Source organism: Sitodiplosis mosellana, unplaced genomic scaffold (assembly GCF_009176505.1).
Source record: "Sitodiplosis mosellana isolate CC-2019 unplaced genomic scaffold, AAFC_SMos_1.0 Smas_scaffold_1, whole genome shotgun sequence".
Classification (NCBI taxonomy): Eukaryota; Metazoa; Arthropoda; class Insecta; order Diptera; family Cecidomyiidae; genus Sitodiplosis; species Sitodiplosis mosellana.
This window is the reverse complement of record NW_022595244.1, coordinates 17621522-17644945: the sequence shown is the minus strand read 5'-3', so window position 1 is coordinate 17644945 and position 23424 is coordinate 17621522. Positions and strand designations below refer to the sequence as shown.

The window sequence follows — 23424 nt, the reverse complement described above, 5'->3', positions numbered from 1 at the left end:
ATCAATTCATCATGTAAAAAAATGCTGAAAAAAGAACTAAAGCCCACAAATGAAACGAGCGATCGCTTTGATTTTTATATATTTTATGTAATTTTATTACAATTTGTATATCATAATTTTTATTATCTGTTCATTTTCTTAAACTGATAGTAATTTTTTTTTGTCGGTATTCTTTTCGTGTTTGCGTAAATGTTATTCATTTAAAATGTTCTCCTCAATCAGAATCTCTGCCTATATTTTGACTTGTTACATTCCAGCCAATGTGTGTGATACAGGTTGTGTTTTGTTTTGCTAAAGTGAAATTATAATTTAAAAATTGTTTCTCCTACTCTCTGATTTCAGGTGTATAATACTTTCTTTGAACTTTGCCTTTTCTCCCCTTTTCTGTCGTTTGTCTTCATGTTTCTCTAAATTGAATTTGAAACTTGTAAATGGATCTATATCTGTTTATGCTTTCGATTATAATATGCAAGTAAATCTACATCATTTGATCAAACATTTGTTTTTCTTCTGATGATATATATATTCATTATTATCTTTTATTATTCATTCAGATTGTTTTGCAAATTTTTCAATTTTCATAGAGTTTTCGTTTCATTTCATCTGTTCCTCTTCATAAATCTTATTTTTTTTTCAACCCATTAATTTCATTGCACATATTCGAAGTCGAAATTAAAAACCAACAATTTCTTCTGAATTTTACTTCATTTTCTAATATTTGTTTTCTCTTAAATGTTTTATAGTTAATTTCCGTCTTTTCACAACAACTATCATGTTTTCTCGCTTTGATTTAAGTACAGTACAGTACAGTACAGATGGCATCTCGACCATTCACCCATTCAATCCATATCTCTGAATAGTTTAACGCAATTGAAGAAGTATTCCAACTTTATAATAGTGATAATTAACTGGACCGTTTTTATACTTTGAATGTCATTAATTTTGCGTATTTTTTTTTAGCTACAACAAATTTTGATTGTTCCGAATTTAAGAAAAAAAAAATTGTGCGTTTTTTTTTCTTTAGAATTACAATAAACTGAAACAAAAGTGCCGTTATACAACCTGTGCGCATGACTAAATGATAAAAAAAATAGATTTATGCGAATTTCAATATGGAAGCAATACAATTTCAATGGAATATTCTTCGGCCAAATGCACATTTCAGATTACAATACACGAATAAATTTAAACTAAAAAAAAACTGGTTCATTGCGATGAATACATCATTGTCTCATAAACTCCAAATAAATACAGAACATAATGTACAAAAAACGAGACATTGCCCATCGTACGCGAAATATTTGTTTCTCTCTTTGTTTTTAGTCAAATTGCGAATTAAATCTAAATAGAGTCGGTCTGGAGGGATATAATTGACATTTAAACATTTCGACCAAATGATTCTGAATCCTAAATAAACAGCACAATTCTTCTAAAAAAAAAAATATAATGCATACTCAAAACGGGCTTTGCCATTTGTGTATGCATTTAAAATCAAAATGATTAAAGTAAATTAGATTCCAATTTCCACATACACACGTAAAGTGTGTCAATAATATAAATAAGGTCAATCTAATGAAAATTAATTTCTCTCTAAAACACATCATTTTCTATAACATTAGAAGCGTTACTATGCCCGCTCAATTCATCTGTCCGCTCTATTTCTTTTTCTCCCATTTTTCTAATCATCCTCATTTGAATTTCAATCTGAATGCATACTATATACGGCATTAATGCAATGTTGTGGTTTATTTTTTGTCAATGTGATTTAAAAGAAGAACTAATGTGTCATTATGCAAAATATGATATAATAATGAATTAAATTACTATTTCGAATGACACACACTTCAAGAGAAAACAATATAACACCTATTTTTAGATTTAAATCATACACATTTTGTTAGATTTTGCGCTTTGTCACTGTCGAGAATGCAATAACGAAACGGCAGACATGATCATGACATTGCGATGGAAAAGTAGTGATAAAAGCGAATAGCGATGATGCGTTCGGTTTTTATTTTGATTTCTCCGTTTTTTTTTTCTTCACAAATGTAAATTTTTCGTCAATATTATTGTGTTGCACTCTTCTTCTACCTTATCACGCTCGTGATGATTCTGTGTCCTGGACCAACGAACTCTACGAAGAACTTTCTGTTTTTTTTTGTTTGCGTTAAAATAAAATCTAAAATATTTTAATATGAAATATTCAATTAAACCGTCTTCATTATGTCGTGCTTTCAAATGTCCATTATTTTACGAATATAAAATAAAATAAATTAGTGTGTTTGTTTGTGTGTGTGTGTGTGTTATATAAGTAGTTTTGAGTTGTTTGTATCCACAAATTCCCTCCCAGTCAACAAATGATTGTTTCCTTTTGCTATTATAGCTTTTTCTTCTTTGTCGAATGTTAAAATAATGCAAAAATTTCGACCAAATGCCAGAAATTCTCGGAAATACGAGAGTGTTCCACATGCTCGCATTCTTGAGAACACAAAATCGATTAACCATTATCCAATAGCTGAAAGTAAATGTTGCGTGTCTACAGAATACCATAAGTTTTAATTCCGTTTTTTTTTTAAATGTTTTTGTTTGTTTTTGTTTTTTCTTTCTCTTCTTTTTGAAATTTTTATAACACTACACTAAATGTACTTATTTGCATAGTTAATTTATCGATAATCCTCATTTCCGCTTGGCAAATATGAAATGTGGCCTAATTTCGACTCGTCTCACGTTGTTATATTCTTCAAATGTAATAATTTTGATTTCAGATCATGAAATGTGGGTCGCCGCAACGGATTCAAATCCCATGCTTGTCGCATCATTTCATAGATTTCGGGTGGACATCCTTCGGGTGCTTCCATTTTATAACCAACTTCTACATGCTTCACAACATCGGCTAGAGGCTAATGAAGATAATGAATTTGTCAGTTGGATTGAAGTTAGGTTGAATTTCTAATGAATATTCGAGCTGTGATAAAAACAATTCTACATACTATTCTTGGGTATGGGACTCGGCCGAAAGAGTAAATTTCCCAAAGTAAAATACCAAAACTCCACATATCCGATTTGTTAGAGAATCGCTGTGAAAGGGAAACATGATTACATTTTGATATTTTGGTTTGTTTTGAAAATTCAATGCTTTTTTTTTGGTTTGGTTAAACTTACGCCTCCTTTCAGCGCTTCCGGTGCTGTCCATTTGATAGGTAATTTACCGACGTCTAAGTTATAGCACTCTTCTCTAGCCAGGCCAAAGTCGGACACTTTGGCCACACAATCTTCGGAAATGAGGACATTCCTCGCCGCCAGATCTCTATGAACGACTTTCTTACACTCCAAATATTCCATTCCCGAACAAGTGTCACTGTGGGCGAATTCATTTTGATTCATTATTTGATTGAAGAAAAACAGCATTGTTCCACGGCTTCAAAGTGGAACCGATGAAAAAGATTGAAAAATAATTTGGGGTTGATTTGACTCACTATGCAAAATTGATTTGATCCTTTTTGGTAATATGTTGTCGGCCACGTGATCGTAAATAATCTACAAGAGAGCCCTTGCTCATGTATTCGGTGACCAGATATATATGTTTACTATTGAACACTAAACCGATGAAACGGACGAGATTCTCATGTTCGAGCGTTGTCATGACGGATGCTTCGGCGAGGAATTTCTGTGCGGCACCATCGTCTTTTAACATTTTCACCGCCACTTTTTCGCCACGCAAAATGCCAAGCATTACATCGCCAAATTCGCCCTTGCCAATGCTTTCTCTTAATTGTAAATCACTTTCTGGTATGGCCCAGCCTTTGTCCAAGAACTCTTTTGAATTTATGCAAAACTCTTGCTTGCCCTTCTTATGTAAACATTTCACTAATTGCGTGCACAAACCGTCTGCATCTTTTTCGTAGTGCTATTGTTGGAAGAAAAACAAACAGAAACACACACACAAAAACGTGTTCAATCATTGATGAATGCAAAGTTAAATTGAGTGGAAAACGAACGTATTAAAAATTGAAGCCGAAAAAGAAATACTCACGTCAACTAATTGGCCAAGATTCTCAAAGTATTCCTCGTCGTCGATGGTCAATTTATTATCTAAATACTTAACACGATAGTGTTCAACTTTTCCTTGAAAGCATACGCATAATGTGTAATCGCCGGGGAAATTGGTTGACTCTCTGACTAAAAATAAGCCATCCTCTCGTGGCTGCAACAAGTGTTCGGCTTCGTCCCTTGTGATGCTACCGTGAAACCATCTGAAAAAATGAAAGTGAATTGTTGCTTGAACCGCTGACTTTTATTCAAACCATGGGATTAGTTTTCAAAGAAAACACCATTGGCAACACTTACGGCATTGCGTTAAGTTTAACTTCTAATTTGCGGTGATGTTGTGCCGCCGATGATGACATTGTTGGCGACAACGACGATGTGCTATTCCATGTGGTGGTACTAGCATCGAAACCGGGAATAGCAGCAGCAGAGCCGCTGTGTAATGACGTTGACATTACGGATGGCACATGAACTGGTGTTGCTTGATGAAGACTAGTGACTGCGGATCCGGTGGCGGTTGTGCCACCGTTTTGATGCATATGCGGAACTTGATCGGTTGTGTCCAAATTCAATCGAAATGATGTGGTTGTGTTTGCATGTTGCGATGTTTGTTGATTTGTTTGTGATGCATTGTGTACATGCGGCTGCACGGTGGCCATTTGATTTGGAGACTTGGGCGAATGGGCATTCGATGCCATTTGTATCGCTGGTTCCAGGGCAGTTGTTGATGACGATAAATTTGTTGAGGTAGCCAAACTCAATTGTGGATTTCCCAATGCGATGGAAGACGAATGTAGTGGATTTACGTTTGTTAACTGGGAAAAAAAAGTTTCAAGAACGAAAAGTTTGAAAATCGAATGTTTTGAATAGAATTGATAAATCATTACGGCAATTTGTTAAACGGGTTGCACAGAATCAATGTGTACTTACTGCTGAATGATGATGCTGCAATTGCGACAGTTGATGATTACTTTGGCTTCCAACATTATTGTTATTATTATTATTATGTAAAATAGAACCAGGCTGTGGTGCGGGACGTTTATGGTGACGCGCTGGTGCTGTGGGTGGCATTTCATGCGCCTGCAGAAACCATGGATCACCACCACTAGTCACTGTTGACGGCTGTGAAAAACCCCGATGATGACCGACGACAACTGATTGATGCCCTGACGTTTGCAAATTCACAGCGTGACTATTCATTACTTCAAGCGAACCCGTCGAATTTCTCCTTCGAAAGATTTTCCTACGATACTTTCGATAATCTATCACCCTTGAATGCTTCGCCCCTAATGAATCGGCATCTGTGTGGCACAACGATAAAGGCAAAACATTGAAATATTAATAAAAAAAATAATAAAATGAACTCGAAATGAAAACGTTTCATTGCTGATAGTGTGGTGATTGAGCATTTCGTTAGCGGCCTACATCAAAGTAAATTGATGATACATTTTTTTCTGGAAATGTTAATTAAGTATGAATAACACACTGACATGTTGCCAATCTAGTACAATTCCAACGAAATGATTGCGATGAAGCAATGCATTTGATTGACAGTTTCGTTCAAAATCTAAAATAAAGTTCACTCAGTCAATCTGGGAATTGAATTCCAGGAAAATTTTGCTAATGGAAATAAAATCTGATGAACGAATGCTTAGGAATGAACAAATAAATATCGTTCAAATACAAAATCAAGTTATCATCACCGCTATGACACATTCAGTTTTGTTTTGTCAGAGTCAAAGTTTCTGTCTGCATATCAGACTAGCTGCTTAGTTTGATTGCGATTTAATTCTATATCTCAATTGCAATGTAAAATGATGAATTGAATGGACAGATCACAATAACTTTTCCCATACATTCGAATCTGCCCAATTCAACGGCTTATCAAATTGAGTTAAACTGAAGTAATTCGCAAAATGTCGGTTCATAAGCTGTAATAATCGTTTTCATTCATGTACGGTACAAACACTTGATGTGCCATAAAAAGTCGAACGGCTATACTGAAGACGGCTAAAAATACTATGAAAAAAAGCAAGAGTCTAGTTATAACGGAACAAGATTTATTAAACAGTTTCTGATGAATTAGTTATTTATTGTTATTCGTTTCATGAATTGTTGAATGCATGAAAGACACACACCATTTAGCGCGTACAATGCACTTGCAACAAACAAATGCCAAAAAATGTCAGTGCAAAAGTTGAATGAACATTAAATCGAGGCGCTAAAGCTAACCACACATTCTCACATTGTTTATTGCTTGGCAACTTTATTAGAAATCGAAACTATTGCGGCATTTCCACATACACCACATCGAAATCGAACTAAACTTTAAACATTTTCAATCATACAAAAGTGCTTTAAACCCAATAAAAATGGCAATCATGATGAATATCATTTAATGAAGAGAGAAAAAAAACGTTTTTTTTTTCATCATTTGTGATATTTTAAACTCAGAGTAAACAAAAAACTGGGTCAAAACTTTAGCGATACAACATTCAAGTGTGGCTTTAATTCGAAACTTGTTTCGTTATTTAAATTCATGTTTGAGTGTTAAGACGTGCGTTACGCATGCATACACACTCACAGAGATATATTGGCAAAATCAGCCGAATACCCGACGAAAAATCAAAACGAACATATTCGCTAAAATGCCAACAATTGAAAACACTTGTAAATATGAAACATTTTCACCTATTATTATGCTGAACACAGGATGTGGCAATCTCAAAACGATTTGATTTAAAGTAGCCAATTGATTATACCGAATATCGTTCGAAACCAATGTGTATTTGAAACAAAACAGAAGACTCGTGCGAATATCCGATGCGAATGTGATTACTTAGCATCAACTCAATTCATAAAAGTTTGAGTGTATGTGTAAGTGTGTCTAGGCAGTGCTAGAATAGACGTTTGTATTCGTACTAACCGATGGGCAATGTTGGCGATGATAGTCTTCGAACAATGTTTTCTTTGCATTCGATTAAGTAGTTTTTGAATGTGTTGCGTCGCCGAACGGCTGAACCGTTGCTTACTATGCCATTCTTTTTGCCTGTGCAGCCATCCCATTGACGTGCATCCGACGTGATTGGTTTCGTAGTGCATTGGCCATTTTTATCGATTCGTATGACTTTGTGAATGGATTTATCCACAGAAACCGATGACAATGCAACCGATGTCGATGAAAGACTATTGATTACAATTTTATTGCTGTTCGCTGCCGTCGCTGTCTTTTTGATACGTGACAGTGTCTTTACCAATTGTGGTGATATGAGTGCTGGTTGCGAGTTGGTTATGGGCAAATTCGGAAGTGACTGTGGAGCAACATCGATGATATCGTCTACCGATATGCTTCGTTTTGTAATTTCACCAGACAATTTGCTGTTGATTTTGTTGTTGTTGTTGTTGTTGTTGTTGTTGCTGATGGTGGTGGTGGTGTTGGAACCGTTGATATGGCCGTTGCTTATGCGACCGTTCGTGTCATTGATTACATTCATCGACGAATCTGTCACAATTCGATCATCGACCGTATGAATGCGATTGGAGTTTGTCTGAATGAAAACGCCATCGCATGTTATTTTTATCGTTGTTACCATATTGCATTTACTTTATAAATTGCATTTAGTTGTCATGCATTACACAACTGTTCACTCATCGCGTGCCGAAAATTGAACGTAAACTATTTCTGTTTTTATTTTTCTGCTTCGTTTGAGCTTTGTCCACTTTTTCGATTTTTATTCTTATCCACCATAGAAACGGGTCCGATGAATTTCTCTATACTTTTCTTATCACTTTAATTTCGTCCATTCTATTTTTCACTCACATTCGCCGGTCCTTCTAAATTATGCTTTGATTCATTCAATTAGTCACTACACCGACTCCCAATTTACGCTCGTACAACAATAAAAAAACACACACACACACACCACATTTATATTTCATGAACGTTCTCTACACATTGCTCATCCATCGCAACATTTACTATGAGTCACGCTTATTTTTTTTTCTTCTTTCTCCCTATACTGTTCTCCTTTATTTACTCATTTCGTTTGTATTCAGTCTTTTATTATGTCAAAATGCTTTTTTTTTTGTTATTTTCATACGTGTAAAATCCATTCCACGTTGTATACTTTATCAAGAGTTCATTGCGTTCTTCTATAAATGTGAAAAATAAATTATACTTTCTTACTTTCAACGTTTCGATTAGATTTTATTAAATGCGAGATGTATGGTTCCGTTCTTTTCGAATGTTATGAAATATTTGCAAGGATTTTTTTTTTTCATGAGCGATAAAAAAAAATATCACAAACGTTGATAAACTTTATAAAAGCCAACTTTCCAATTATGAGTTTTCTTATCACTCTTTTTATGTGTGTGCGCATTAAAGCATATTTCAATTAATTTTTTTTCCTTCTTGCATAAATCAACAGACTGAATTGTGTCAAAAGCAACAAACAGGCGAGAATTTTTCTCTTAAAATATTCAAGCAAAAAGATGATTTGTTGATTTATGCGGATTTTATTCAATTTCCCGGAAGCAAGCGACTGAAATCAGCGCTTGTAAATCTTGTATTTTGAGTCGCAACAAAATTATTTATTTTTCCGGTTGATAAGAATAGGGAAGAGAAATGTTATCAATTAGAATGAAACTACAGTCCATGTATAGATGTATAAATCTGACTTTCGTCAACACAAAAAAAAATGAGAATTCGCGTGCCTTTAGCGTTCCGTAGATAAATTGTTACTGAACACATTCGTATTTCATATTGATAGCCATTTTTATGGCTTACATTTTGACGAAATCTTGATAACAGATCTCATATGAAAAATAAAAGGCACCAATATTGTGCTTTGTTTTCACATCAATTAAAACAATTACCGCAATGTTTTGTGTGTGTTTGTGAGACGAACAACAAAAGACCTAAATATCGGTGTTTTTTTTATTGTTGTTGTTGTTTGAAACACTTTTGTTTGAACAACTGGCTACGACAATGATATCGCATATTGCTTACAATTCCATAAATACTCTCTGTTGCAAGTGGACATCATTTTTCTCGGAAAGATGTCAGCGAATTGCAAATAGAAAGGCGTGCACTAGTATTCAATTACATTTGAGAATTGTGTGTGCGACATAGATTCGAATAGGTATGGGGTAAATAAAAAATTGTATCTTGTCATGCAAGTGCTTATAAGTCAAAATGTCACGCGTCGCACAAGAGTTACTAGCCATAAGCATTTGATTACGAACAACAAAAACAACATTAAAAAAACTGTTGCTGCGAAATGTGTACGATGCCAGTATGATTGGCGGTTTCAGAATAAGCAACCGAATAAAAACTAAGATTTCCCGGAGTCATACGCAATTCAATCGATGCACATTGCACACGCAACGCCAATTAGACTAACCAAGTGCGTCTAAACAGAGCGCATTGTTTTTTGTTTTCTCTCCACCTCACCTTATACCAGCATATATCAATTTATGGCAAACTGGCTGCGCGACAGCTAGCCAACGATGTCAATCACTTTGTCTTCGTTTCAATAACTTTTCTTTCTGTCTTCCGCTCCACGTTGTTTTTATCATGCTTTGAGTTTTAATAAACATGTAAATCCTATCAAATCAAAAGATATTTAAAACTTGGTTTCGAATCCTCTTTCGGCGTTTTGTTCAGAAATGAACCAGCCGCAAATTTTGAGCAGCGGTAGCTCGTGATACCAAGCTAATTAAAAATACACGCAGTGTAGTAAAAAAAAAAGATTTAAATTTTAAGTAAGTGAAAGCTAGGTTAACGCTATTCATATTGTATTCCACTCTCCGTTCGCAATGATAAAAACAACAAACGTAAAACACGACTAGAACGTCGAAAGCGAATTTGTTTACATTGATTAGATGTTTTACGGTATTTGCTCCGACCTATCTGTCTGTCTCAATGCATAATTGAAAACGAAGGTCTAGAGCTGAGTGCATGTGTAATAGGTAGGCAAATACAGATTAGAAATTTTTGAAATTGGATCGTTTTCGCATTTTTCGCCAAAGATAGTGGAGAAAAAAAACATCAAATGGCAATATGAATAATGATATAGCCCATTGACTAGCATTGGATCGGTTTGCGGAGAGAAAACTATATAATGGAAACGATTGACCGCGGTCAAGTGAAACTTTACCGCAACGTTTTGTCAGTTGGCTCAGAGGTTGGTGCACTAAAAATCCACTGAAAGCGCGACGAAGATGATAAAATCCAAAACGAAAAACAATCCAAGGAAATTGAATGGACAAACGATAAAGCGCCAATACAAAAGACTATCTATAACACACACAAAAAAAGAACAAGCGAAACTGCCTGCACCGGTGTGTATGGCTTTGGTAGGTCAATCAGCTCTATCGTTAGCTGTTTTCAATCCGTTCGACTGTTCGCGATTTCTACTCATGGACTTCGTTATTTCTCTCTCTCTCTCTCTCTCTCTCTCTCTCTCTCTCTCTCCCTCTCTCTCTCTTTCTCTCTTTCTCTCTCTCTCTCTCTTCTCTTCTCCGCCTCATTTTATAATGCATACTCATTTGACATTTGCAGCATGTTTCTTTTGTTTCTACGGCTTATTCACTTTTCCTCCATTCAATGTTTAGATCGTTTATTATGTGTCGGATCGCTATTTTTTGTGTACCATGTGTGTATGCGCGCGTTTTTAATCGCTGTTGTATTCTATTTAGCCTTAACTGATCATAATCGCAATTAAGAAAAAAGAAACAGTGAATGCTCGCGCGCGCGCCCATACGCACACCTTAAGAAGCTCACACGCTCTCTCGATCAAATTAAATTGAATGTGTACTATTCACTATAAATGAATTTTTAACGATGAACTATTGTATATGATGATTGTCGTCGTCTTCGTCGTCGTCGCTGTTCATTTAGTCATTTTTCTTTCTCGGTTACGCTTTTTTTCTCTCGCTTAAATTCAGTTTAAGTGTTATCTATTTATCGCAACATGTGGTCTATGCTCACTTGCTCACAATGGTTCGCACAATCAAGCGCGTTTTCTCTTTAATTCATTATAAGTTTGGGAACAAGACAACAAAAAATGGTTTTGAAACTAAACCGTAGTTTTTCTTTATAACATGCAAACTTAGTTTGTGTGTGTGTGTCATTCGCTAAAACTTTTTTTTCTCACAGCAACACCTCAGCCAATCGGTTTTATCACTTCTCCAACACGAATTTTATATTCAGAAAGTGTACTGAACACATTTTATTGGTTAACTTTTTTGTTCGAATAATTTACAATCAATTGTCCACAAGAGGCGTGTATTCGAAATTGCCGAGAGGTAATTAATGAGCATGTGTGTTGGTCGTGAAGGTGAAAAAATGACCAATTAAATGACGCTAATTGAGAAACGGTTTTATAGGCAGGTTTAACGAAAAATTGACTTTTATAAAACAAGATAAGAGATTTCGCAGAGAATCTACACAGGACATATGTAGTTTGATTAGACTAACGTCATTCAATATGTAAATGGATGTAAATTCACTGTGCAATAAATTGCCATGACACACTCTGTATGCACGAAGCAATTTTCCCACAATTTGGCCATCACGAAATTATACCATAGGAAATTCGGTAAAAGTTCAATTTTTTTTTTCGTTCCGAACAATTTGATTTTATTAATTCGAAAAACACCAATTTTAAACCAATCAATTGTCGACGCTTCTCTTGATATTCGATACACTTTCGATTTTGACGCTTTTTATTTTAAAAATGTTTCGTTTGCTTTGCCATTAAACTCAAAATCAAAATACAGATTTCCACAATTGTTTCTCTATCGAAAACATCTATTTTCTAGTCTTAATGCCATTTATTATTACACTTAAACGTAGCTGAAAGTTTATTTTTATCTCGCAGTAAATACAGCAATTTTCTATTTCACTTCATTTGAGATGTTGATTCAAATTTTCGCATGGAACACACAAAACAATTCTCTTGTTTTTCTCTCTCTCTCTTTCATCCTCACGGCATGTTTTATTTTTTTCTTTTCATCTTCACTTCAATCAATCGATTGATTCGCTATGGAACACCGGTTGATAGCTAAATAAATTTTCGAGTGAACGGAAATTATGATAAAGTGCGCGGAAACGATAAATGTTCGTGATAAACAACAAAATACACCAATCAGAAAACAGAGAGAGAAAAATAAATAAAAAACATAAAATAAAGATCGAAAAACTGTGGTACTGCTCATGTGAAGAGCTCGAGTAATACTACGCTCAATCAAGTAATGGAAAACCTCGCGAAAAATAGAAACATGAACAACAACAACGAAAATAAAGAGGAAAAAAAACGAAAATAAAAATCAAAACGGTATACAAGCAGTGGCGGTGTGTAACATTAGTAGCTGGTATAGCATAAAATTTCTGGGTTGTTGCAGTAGTTGAGCGATTGAAAGTGATCCAAAGACATGCACAACCCATACAACCATTTAACTCGCGCTGATCATTTTGCATCGTAAATAAGCGCGACGTAAAAGCAGATTCCGACAGTGGCTAGCTACGTGTATTGGTGCGAGCCAGTGTGCGGTGAAGTGAATCATGGACTTGATCTCGCAGCATTGATGGTAAACGAGAGAGGCATAAGCGAGAGTTTGTGTGTATGCTTGAATGGAGTGAATACGGCACGGGTGAAAAATGGTATATATACGTGAACGTAGTTTACATGTGATTTTGAAAGTAAAGATAACCATTTGGACATAAGCAAGGTTGGAATGCAGATGAGTCTGGCGATCCTCGAAAATTCCTTTCGTTTTTTTTTTTTAAGAAAAGGATGAGTTGCGAAAATCAAATAGCAATAGCCATCTTTTGAAATACATGGAACGAATGCTCATTTTCGTTTGCTTTCAAATGAAGGCATTTCTTTATTTTTTCAGCTCAAACTCATCGCCCTCGTCCCTAATGGACGACTAATTTTGATAGCGAAACCGAAGCGCATTGAAAGAAAACTTACGGCAATAAAATGAAATATTTCTGTTTTGGCCATCATATCTCAATAAATCAGTTTTAACCATTACGCAAAGCTTATTTTGTAGTGTTTGCGATTTCGCAAACCGGCGGTATCCAGTTTGATAGCTATGTCTGTGTTTACATCATCCATTCTCAATCGTGTAAAAATCAATCGAATCGTTCTGATGGTGGAAAATCCACTTTAAAGTCTCAATACATTGTTGCTGTTTTTCGTTCATGAATGACTTTTTCAGGCTAAAGTGAATGTTGATTGGCATTTCATTTTGAAGCCGACACATGTACGAAGCGCTCGCATGAACAATGCAGCGGTGAATCGATGTTTTTGTTTTGTTTTTTTTTCTGTGTTCAGCTTTCAATAGAATACCTCGTAATGTGCTCGAACAATTCTACAAAACAATTGCATACATTATTGTTCGGAATATACTATTATTATTTTGAGCGAACTAACGGAAAAAGCATTTTAGCGTGACGCCTGCGCAAAACGCAGATAGTAAATACAAGTTCTATGGCTACAGCTACCGAAAATTAAATGCATCGGTCAATGCATGTGTAGTTTTTCTTTGTTTTATTTTCTATATCGCATTTCAGTTTTAAACTGTTGCTTTTAATAGTTATTTTTTTGCGCGGATTTTTTTCCTTTCGATAAAAACAAACACATTTCAAATTAATTTCATCAGAAAATGAGCAAACAATTGTTGGTTAAGTATGTACAACAAACAAATTCATTGATTTGTTTGCATTTTCATTGCATTTTATATGTGTAGCGGTTTTTGTTTTCGTTGCGGGCAAAAATGCGCCTTGATTTGGCGTCAATCAATTTTATTTAGAAATTTGTTAATGAAACAAAACAAAAATATATGTGGATTGCCTGACTTGGGGCTTGTGCAAAGTCCGAAATGAGCATAATAACCAAAACAATTTTAAATTATTTCATGATTACTCACGACAATCAAAATTTAAGGTCACTTTTCAATTGAAATAATTGCTCTCTATTGTTTCCATTATTTCATTAGGGCGATGGTAGTTGATTACGATCATTGCAAGTAGCAGCCGCTGCTGCTACCGCTGTTTTCCGCTGTAAAATTACTACTAAGGTTATGACTGCAATGAGCAAAAATAGCTCATTCGTCTGCAAATCGACGAGGTGAGCTCGAAAACGATAGAAACGAAAGAATATCAACAATTAAATAAAGGATTGTATCGGATTAAGATATCGCTCATCAGCGCATATTTCCATTGGATTCAAACTAGATTCATTATTCTGATTTTTCCATCATAACTAGCAAATGTTTGCATAAAACCGTTTATTATGAGCCACAACTGGAACAATTCCAATCATTTAAATTGATCAAATGCATAAGAAGAGTCATCGCAAAAACCAATTTAATTAAATCAGCACAGCATCTATGGCTAAGGAAAAAAAACCAAACGAACACAACTGCGGTTAATGTACCAAGAACATTGAAGATTCCTACTTTATTAGTCATTTCACTTGGATTGATGATGTAATTTTCGAGTTAGTTTCTTATGAATGATATGCCACATCGCAATCATCGCAAAAATGCCAAATGTGCTTATAGAATGTATATTCTGGAAGAAAAATAAAAAAGCTGACGCAGCTAAAAATCTGGACAGTTCGCAAAATTTCATCACTTTTGAGTCGAGACATAAATAATAAAATTTCATTCACAAACATTTCCAAATGAATAAATCAATGGTTTTATTTTATACGGGCTCTATGGTGTGGAGATGCTATTCAAAACATGCTTTTTTGTTATTATCATTTCCCTCGATTAATTCGATGTTCAAATGAAAGAGCATTCTATTCCCTCTGCTCTAGATAATGTGGTTTTAATGTGCTTCGTATCTTCTTTCATTTTAATTTCGTATCACTTTAATTATGGAAATGAATCGGAACGACCGAATGAAATCATCAATTGTACATATGAGATGGCTCTCTAAATCACAACACACCTTACTTTTTTCGCTCGCTCTCTGTTCACATTCGTTCATTCTGACATTTCAAGAGTTGAAAGTATTTGTGCGTGTTTTGGTGTGTCTACGATTAACACAAGGTCAATTTTACAAATTGCATGTCTCGAATTATCATTTCGTCACACAAACACAGCACGGCACGAAATAAATGTCCACGCAAACATCACACAAATCCCATAATATAAATCGACATTGGGTAACAGACACATATGAGCAACGAAGGAATACGGATAATAGCTCGCGTACACATGATTCGGTCACAATATTGAAAATGTATACGACAGTATTACGAATGCAAAGTGATTTTAATTCGTGAACGTTTTTTTTTCTAGTTAAATGTTCAAATGTACGTGTATACATTTCGTTGTGTGCGATGAATTGGTTCGCAGTTTTGTTAATGAAATTTAAATCATCAAGCCGCAAGTAAACCGAACTCTGCTCTCAAATGGGAACATCATACTCGGTGTGTATTTTTAAATTAATTCAATTGATTAATAAGGCAGAAATATATATATCTAAAACTGCAAAAAAAAAAGAAAACAAATCTTCGTCTAGATTATATGATCGCTCACAATTGATCTTTGGAAAGGAGAGCGGGAGAGATAGAGAGAGAATAAAACTCGTTTAGCAGAGTTAACAGCATCCAGCAATTGTATCAATATCGAAATGTTCCATTTTTACTATGCAAAAATGAGATCAGAGCAACATTTCTCGAAGAAGAGTTGGGTTAAATTGAATTAAATTAAATCCCATTATTCACATTAGAACGATTGAGGAAGAGATGTGGAGGGAAAAAAGTGGTTACTTGTTACTCTAGATTCTTTATATTGAAGTGATTGATGAAAAAGGCGGATGCACAAGAACTATTCCAAATATGAGGACAGTTGAGCGCGAAACAAATACATAAAGACGATAATGCATTCATGTATATATGTATATGCAGCATATATGCTGAATGGAGAGAGTGGAAGATGGCGAGGGAGAAAGAGAGAGAGAGAGAGAGAAAAGAAAAAAAAATTTACGAAAATTTCATATTTTTCAATTAAGAAGAGAAAAAAATAAAAATAAAATCGAAGCACACACGAGATATGTGTAAAACATGTATCTTTTGGTGAAGATAAAAAGCAGAGGAAAAGAAACGAAAGCACAAAATGAAATGACTGAAGATATTACATTGCTTCAGGTGAGCGCGTCTGTCTGTGTGTTTATGTCTATATGTTGGTGCGTTTCGTCTGAGATGATCGTGCAAGACGAAAGAAATGAGAAGAAGAAAGAAAAAAAAATACATTTCTGTCGAATACCTTTACACATACAACGGAAGCTGATTACTCGAAGAAAACGAAAAATAAAACCGAATATCAACACGAAAATACGATTTTATTTGTATAAAATACGCGCGGTATGTCGATCGAAACACCTCTCTCTCCTTCTTCTTACTGCCGCGCATTTAATTCATCAGATTCTTTCAGTTTTCTGTTTCCATTTACTCTTACCAGCCACAAATACAAATGCACGATCGACAACAACAGCAACAAAAAAAGAAAAAGACCGAATGAGAGAGAGAAAAACGCATTCAATATTAAGACAAACGTTCAGATTCGAACATTCCGCAGCCCATACCATGGGCAAATGTGTTGTTTTCCTTGTTGACTTGTCTCTTTTCTCGAATACATTTTGTTTTTGGTTGTGTCGTGTAAAAGATGTAACTTGTTCTTTTTTTTCATTTTATTTTTTTCCTCTACACTTTACTCGACCGAATCGCTTTCGTATGCACTAAGCACTGTGTTTGTTATGTTGGTTCGACTTTGTTTATTATTGTTATTACTATTATTTTGAAATTCCTGTCTTCTGGTCTTACGTATTACCTATATATTTATTTTTATACACTCCAATGATAGTGAGTGGTTTTCATTGTGTTCATTTTTCGGCACAGCACACGGTGACCGGAATATTGGATCTATCTATGTGCGCGAACTAATGCAGTCATGCTGCACACACACACACGCACATTATTTGCATTGACAAATGCGCTTAATTGTCTTGCATTTAGTTTTCTTTGGAAAATCAGCCTTGCCGATTATCAACTATTATAGATGTTTTCACCTTTTAATCTGTTTTGAAGAGTAAACTCTTTCACACTCACGCTCTTCTCCGATTTTTCTCTAATTTGACCAATGATTGTGGATACATTTGACCTGATCGGTGCACAATACACAAATTAGCCTTCTAATCCATGTCAATAGTAATTTTTAGACAAACTGAACTCGTTTATACCTAGATATTATTTACCGGTTTGTTTTCAAAGAAAATCTAACGAACCGAAATGATGTTTGCCACTGTGAACATTCATATCTTGTACAATTTTCCGAGCTGAGAGTCCGCTAGCATCAAAAAGTAGTATCTCAAAATCAACGTTGTGCGACGATAGGCTGTCAGTCGTTCGGAATTCAGCGTAATTTTTTTCGATTCATCTTCATAATTTGGGTGTTTGTGTGAATTCATTTTGACCTAATAAGTGATGATTTCGGTGGAATTGTCTATTTCTGAATTCTCAGAAATTCCTTTCTACAACCGTTCATTCATTCAAATTTATAGTCTTATTTCATCAGCGTCCCGATTGTATTAACTCAAAAAACGATACGGCCGGTGAATATATCAAATAATAGGCTTAATATTTTTGTGTTACTTCACAAATCGTCTTTTTGCCTTCTTCTTAAAACAGAATCGTTTTTTTTTCCGTTCGGTAGGCTGTTCTATTTTTCACTTCACATATGAGATGTCTTTTCTAGAATGAGGTGATCATTCAATAAAGATGAATTTAATTTGTCGCTTTTAACTGCAACGATATCGCTCTATATTCACCCAGTAAATTGCTGCATTCATGCTAATCTTTATTTACCGTCGCTCGTCTGCAGAACGCACACAGCTCTAAAAATAACCGAAGACAGATAGATAGCAATGACCTAATAGTCTAATAAATATGTGTACTACTGTACACATTTGAAACCATAAAAATTAAAAAGAAAAGAAAGAACAAAGCTCAGTTCACACATGTTCATTACTCTTGCACACACACACACTCATTCACTTATTGAACACTTTTTTTTTCTGACTTATGCAAATATATCTGAAACTACCGTTCATGAAACGTAATAAAATATTTGCGTTTCTCATTGTACGTATATAAAAACAATGTACGAAACGAAATGAATTGACTAGAGAAATGCCAAAGTTACCACATACCAATTGGTATGTCTTCAGATTGGTTTTATTTTTTGCATTTACGATTGTGTACGTGATTCGTCATCTGTCTTATTCGAATGGGAGTAATATACACGCGAATAACATCGATACGATGATGATGATGATGGTGGTGAATACGTGAAAAGAAATCAATTGTCATAATACTGAAATCCGTGGCCAACGACACCGCCACGGTGTCGTCATGAAATGAGTAAACCCACAGATAATAAGAAACGAATTTTTTTTTCTCTTTCTCTCTGTGTCTCTTTTAAGAATTAAACTTACTCAAAAAAATAAAAATAAGGAACAAATCCAATTATAGGCCAACGCATAAGTTGCTCAAACACCACACGGAAATATGCAAAGGGAAAAAAACAAATACACTGAGTAATTTGAAGTCTTATTACTTACTTCCTATTTCACTTAAATCGTTCCAGGCTGCGAGAATCTGTATTTTGTGGTCGCTAAGTCGTTTTAATACATATATTTTAGCTAATGTTTCCCCTTGCTGGATGACATACTACTGTAGATAACTCTCGTTTCTGGGCGTAATTTTTTTTTTCTCTTTTCATTCACATTAGACACAAAAAAACGATTGTAAATCTGTCATCCATTCAATCAATTCACTTGTTTAATGTTTTTCTTTATTTCTCACGCAAAACAATCACTGATTGCAATAAATTTATTTTTCCTTGCATTCAACACAAATGTTGTCTAACTTCTATGCCTCCAAGTCAATCAAACTACACAATAATTTAAACATTCAAGTTTTTTTTTCTCGCATTGTTGTCCAAATAGACAAAAATTTTAATCCGTCACCAATAAAGAAAAACAGAAAGTTTTCACTTTGTTTTCCTTGTGATTTTGTAATTTAAAAAACCCACCGAGATTTGAAATGCACTTGTACGCATATAAGCGACAACAAAACACACCTCACGATTTTTTTTTCGGGTGCTACTACCGAATTCTTCTTCTTCCTTTTTCCGTTTTCTATGTATACATTTGGGATCGAATTTTATTTTCCTTTTTCCCGATACGTGGTGCGTACTCAGATTTATTTTGTATGCATATTCATACACTATACACAGTTTTCATGGATTTTACACACCTTCACTCGTGTATTTTCTCTCGTTGGGCTCACGGATTTTTTTTTTGACTTGTTCCTGCAATTCATTCACTATAACAATCCAACTATTACTATTGAATGGGTCTTGTTTTGTATTTGAAGAAAACAAAAATGGTGTGTATTTTTTTTTCGCTGCCAATTTGTCAATGAAAACACGAAAATATCACACAAAAATTCGCACACAATTCCGTAAACATTTTTCGTCGAGATGATGTTTGCAACGCAATTTGTTCTCAATAGATTCGACTGTTCAAGTGTAACACATTTGATGGGTGAGAGAGAAGAACACAGAAATTATTCATACATATACTACGCTACTGCATTTCTCACTCAATATACAAAACTCACATTCGATGGCAAATAGTATTTTGGTGTTTCGATGTTCGAAAGCCCGCCATCTTTATTCACTCACACTGTATCGTGCATAGGTGTATGCATATTGCGTGCGTGTGCGTGTGTTTATGTTTATGTTGGTGTATACATTTCATTTCTGGAGTAGTGTTGCTGTTGCGACAATCGCGTCATACTATCCAACTGCTCGAAAGCCTATTTGGCATTTCAAGCCTATAGCCACTTTTGAATGTGTTATATGACAATACATAAAGTGACCAGCTGGAACAATGTGCATGATATCATGAAATAGATAACAATTTTAAAGCGAATTAAAAAGCTGTTGTGTATTTGTAAAATAATTTTGGTACATGAGTCCATGGAAAATATTACTAATTAGGCACTTTGTTGTGTGACTTTCAATGCAATGTTTATTCATTCTTCTTTGAGGTTGCTGTCGCGTCCAATGCTCGTTTTTGTGCGCACGTTTTGACAACATTTCGGAAATGCCATTGAATTCCATATGCCACAATTCGAAGTGGGCCCAAAATTATCGACTGCAACACATTAAACAAAAATCCACCCCACGGCGACATTCCAGAGCAAATTATCGTTAGCATCCAACTTTCAAATCCGAATATCGAGATGAAATTTCCACTCTAGAAAAAGAATCGAAGCATTTTTTAAATGTTACTTTCAATTTGACTCATTTGCACAGCATCATTCTTTTTTTACCAATGAATCGGTTAAAATCTTATGAGCCATATCTTCTGGCTTTGCCAATCCGCCTCCTCCTGAAATGATTTTTGTTTCTTCTGGCTTGGTTCGGTTCTCATTTTCAAATCCAGGTGTATCTAGAATCATGTTTAGTTGTGTTAGTTTTCACTCGAAAAGAAAAACTCTAAGTAAAGAGCTTGGGCTTTCAATCAATTCCAATTTACCTGTATCGGCCGGTAATGCCAATGTAATGGATATATTGGTGTTCGACACTTCCATGGCAATGGTTTCAGCTAAACCGCGTAATGCAAACTTGGCTGCTGTATATGGTCCGTAGCCGTAGATTCCCACGAGAGAGGCTTGTGACGCCGTAATAGTGATGATCCCATCTCCAGTTTCTTTGAATTTCGTGAGCACATAACGCGTCGGATAGTACACGGAGTAATAGTTGATGTTCATCAAATAAACTGCGTCATCGGGTGATATTTCATCTACTCTTCCGCAAATTGCTCCGCCAGCACAGTTCACCAGCATGTAAATTGGCGCAGTATCTTCCTCCAGTGCGCTTAGTGCATTTTTGACACTGTCATAACTTTTTGACAGATCAATCGAACGATACTGAATCAATTGCTTATCGTTGACGCGGTGCAACTTTATCTTTTCCAATGCTGACTCCAGCTTTTCAACACTGCGGGCTATTATTGTGACATGAGCACCCAATTTTACGCAATTGACCGCAATCCAAAATCCAATGCCTTGCGAGCCACCGGTTATCACAACATGTCGGTCTCGAATTGATCGTAATGGCTTTTTGCTTACCCACTGATAAATCGCAATATGGACAATTACCAGAATAGCAACAACCAATCCAGTTTCTATGAGAAGAGTCATTGTGTTTCCAGGAAATATTTTTCTTACTTTTGATTAATTTGATTTTTTACTGCTATTTGGCGAAGATACACCTTAACTCACTACCAAACGATAGTGACAGCCAAAGATACTGTGATAACTACGTATGACATTCCATTTTTATTATTCATGCCGCTTTCGTTCAATTGAAATGCATTTGAGGTTATGATCTCAACAAATGTTTGTTTATATAAATGCCAAGTTTAACAAGTAACATATGATGTCATGAAATGGAAAGATATGGAACTGAAACGTATCCAGAAAACAAAATTTGAAATTATAACATTTTATAACTGTTTTGAATTTCCGAAGTAAAATGAAAATTTTACAGAATTTGTTTTATTAATTTTTAAAATGAAAATATTTTTATTTCTTTGAAATTATAGCACAAAAATAAGAAAATCGCAATTAATACGTAAATACAAAGGGCTTATTTCATTCGTCTTACGGAGGTTCGCATTGGCCGACCAGTTTTCACTGTGTACGTTCCACTGCCCAGTCTTATGCTGCAAGTGTTTGCCGGTGGCTGTAGCGATGAATTAAATGAGAATGTTGTTGGGACTGCAGCTGGAGCCGTTGCTGGTCCACCGAAGTTGAACAGTTTTGCTGTTTCTGGTTGGCTGTTGGCTGAGCCGAATGAAAACGATGATCCTGTGCAAAGAAAAATTAAAACATATCATCATTAGAATTGCTCTTGCACTCAAACTCTTGCGCTCTAAGATAAAACATTACCGATGTTTGATGAGAATGAAAATGGTGCTGGTTTTGTTTCTGCTTGGTTTCCAAATGCAGAATCGGGTGTTGTGTTTGTGTTTGAAGTGCCGAAGACCCCAGTCGATGCTGTAGTCGCTGGTGGTTGTGAAGCATTTTGACCGAAAGCAAACCCACCAGTAGCCTGCGATCCAAATGCACTATTCGATTTTTGACTCGGATTGGTCGCCATTGTTGGTTTGCCAAATGTGTTTGTTTGATTTTGGCTGCCGAGAACTGGAGTATTTGCGTTCTGATCGGTTGCAGTGCCAAAAACAGGGGCCGCTTGAGAGCTTCCAAATATACTCGTTGAACTGGTCGCTGTTACAGTACTACTCAAAATACCGCCAAAGGTTGGTGTTGCGTTTTTATCGCCAAATTTCGGAGCGGAAAATGACCCAAAACTGTTCGGTTGTGTGGTTGCCGTTCCGAATAATGGTTTGGCATCTGTATTCGGCTTATTTGCTCCGAACGCTCCGAATGCACTTTGAGTGGTCGAAGTTGGGTTGGTTGTGTTCGCTGTTCCGAATAATCCAGTCGATGGAGCTGCTGTGCCAGCAGACGGAGACGGAGAACCAAATGCTAGTGGTGAAGTTGTAGCATTTGTTGTGGTGTTTCCGAATTGAAAAGCGCCCGTTTCTGAAATTGTTTTGCCCAATTAGTATTGAATAGAAGTTGAAAATAACTATTTTCATTCTGAAATTACCTGGTTTGCTGGTGTTTGCTGTAGCTCCAAACGAAAATGATGCTTGATTTAAAGTTGTGGTTCCACTTGCGGTGGTAACATTGGTGTTTGTGAGTCCGAATGTAGGAGCCGGTGTGGCCGTAGCATTTGCACCGGGCCCGGAACCGAAAACAAATGCATTGGTAGCAGGGGTGCTTGTGATTGTCGCGGCTGAAGGAGTGGTCGTTTTAGCTACCGCTCCAAATCCGAATAGGCCTGTGCCTGTACTAGAAGTGCCAAGTGTATTTGTGGTTGTACTGGCCACACTGCTGCTTGGAATACCGAATGAAATTCCTGTGTTTGCAGGCAATGCAGCTGGTTTTGTTGCTGGGCTCCCAAAATTGTATGCAGGAGGAGCAGATGTCGCTAGCACACTACTCGATAGAGTTGTGGTCGTTTCTGTTTTGGCCTGTGTGTTCGAGCCAAATGTGGGTGGAGCAAACGAAGGCAATGTGGTATTACCAGTTGATTTAGCCAGTCCAAATGAGAAAGTCGGTGCGGCTGCTTTGGTTTCTTCCACCTTTGAAGTTGGCACGGCTTCCGTTGTGGCCGGTTTTGCAGCCAAAGACGATGTAAACGTTGGTGGAC

General features: G+C 35.8%; 2 protein-coding genes and 1 pseudogene across 2 annotated transcripts; all 3 read right to left on the bottom strand.

The window, feature by feature from the left end:
• Positions 1-66: 66 nt before the first annotated feature.
• On the bottom strand, positions 67-19736 carry LOC129580291 (proto-oncogene tyrosine-protein kinase Src). The gene is made up of 8 exons (XM_055470590.1): positions 6974-19736; positions 4978-5348; positions 4348-4862; positions 4034-4253; positions 3477-3907; positions 3163-3358; positions 2991-3077; positions 67-2900 (listed from the first exon to the last, which is right to left on the bottom strand). Exons 1-8 carry the CDS (start codon positions 7638-7640, stop codon positions 2724-2726), a joined length of 2664 nt encoding a protein of 887 aa, XP_055326565.1. The 5' UTR covers positions 7641-19736; the 3' UTR covers positions 67-2723.
• Positions 19737-20056: 320 nt separating this feature from the next.
• On the bottom strand, positions 20057-21529 carry LOC129580335 (3-ketodihydrosphingosine reductase). Its single transcript, XM_055470665.1, has 3 exons — positions 20678-21529; positions 20472-20590; positions 20057-20395 (listed from the first exon to the last, which is right to left on the bottom strand). The coding sequence occupies exons 1-3, from the start codon at positions 21342-21344 to the stop codon at positions 20168-20170; spliced, it is 1014 nt and encodes a 337-aa protein (XP_055326640.1). The 5' UTR covers positions 21345-21529; the 3' UTR covers positions 20057-20167.
• A 196-nt stretch (positions 21530-21725) lies between these two features.
• The window catches only part of LOC129580377 (nuclear pore complex protein DDB_G0274915-like), a 3898-nt pseudogene continuing 2199 nt past the window's right edge, over positions 21726-23424 (bottom strand).

Coding starts and splice junctions, on each gene's coding strand:
- LOC129580291 (XM_055470590.1), bottom strand. CDS start 7,640: ATGGTAACAACGATAAAAATAACATGCGATGGCGTTTTCATTCAGACA. Junction 3,908..4,033: donor ATCTTGGCCAATTAGTTGAC/GTGAGTATTTCT, acceptor TTCCAACAATAG/CACTACGAAAAAGATGCAGA. Junction 3,359..3,476: donor GATCAAATCAATTTTGCATA/GTGAGTCAAATC, acceptor ATTCGCCCACAG/TGACACTTGTTCGGGAATGG.
- LOC129580335 (XM_055470665.1), bottom strand. CDS start 21,344: ATGACTCTTCTCATAGAAACTGGATTGGTTGTTGCTATTCTGGTAATT. Junction 20,591..20,677: donor GGCATTACCGGCCGATACAG/GTAAATTGGAAT, acceptor ACATGATTCTAG/ATACACCTGGATTTGAAAAT. Junction 20,396..20,471: donor AGATTTTAACCGATTCATTG/GTAAAAAAAGAA, acceptor TTCTTTTTCTAG/AGTGGAAATTTCATCTCGAT.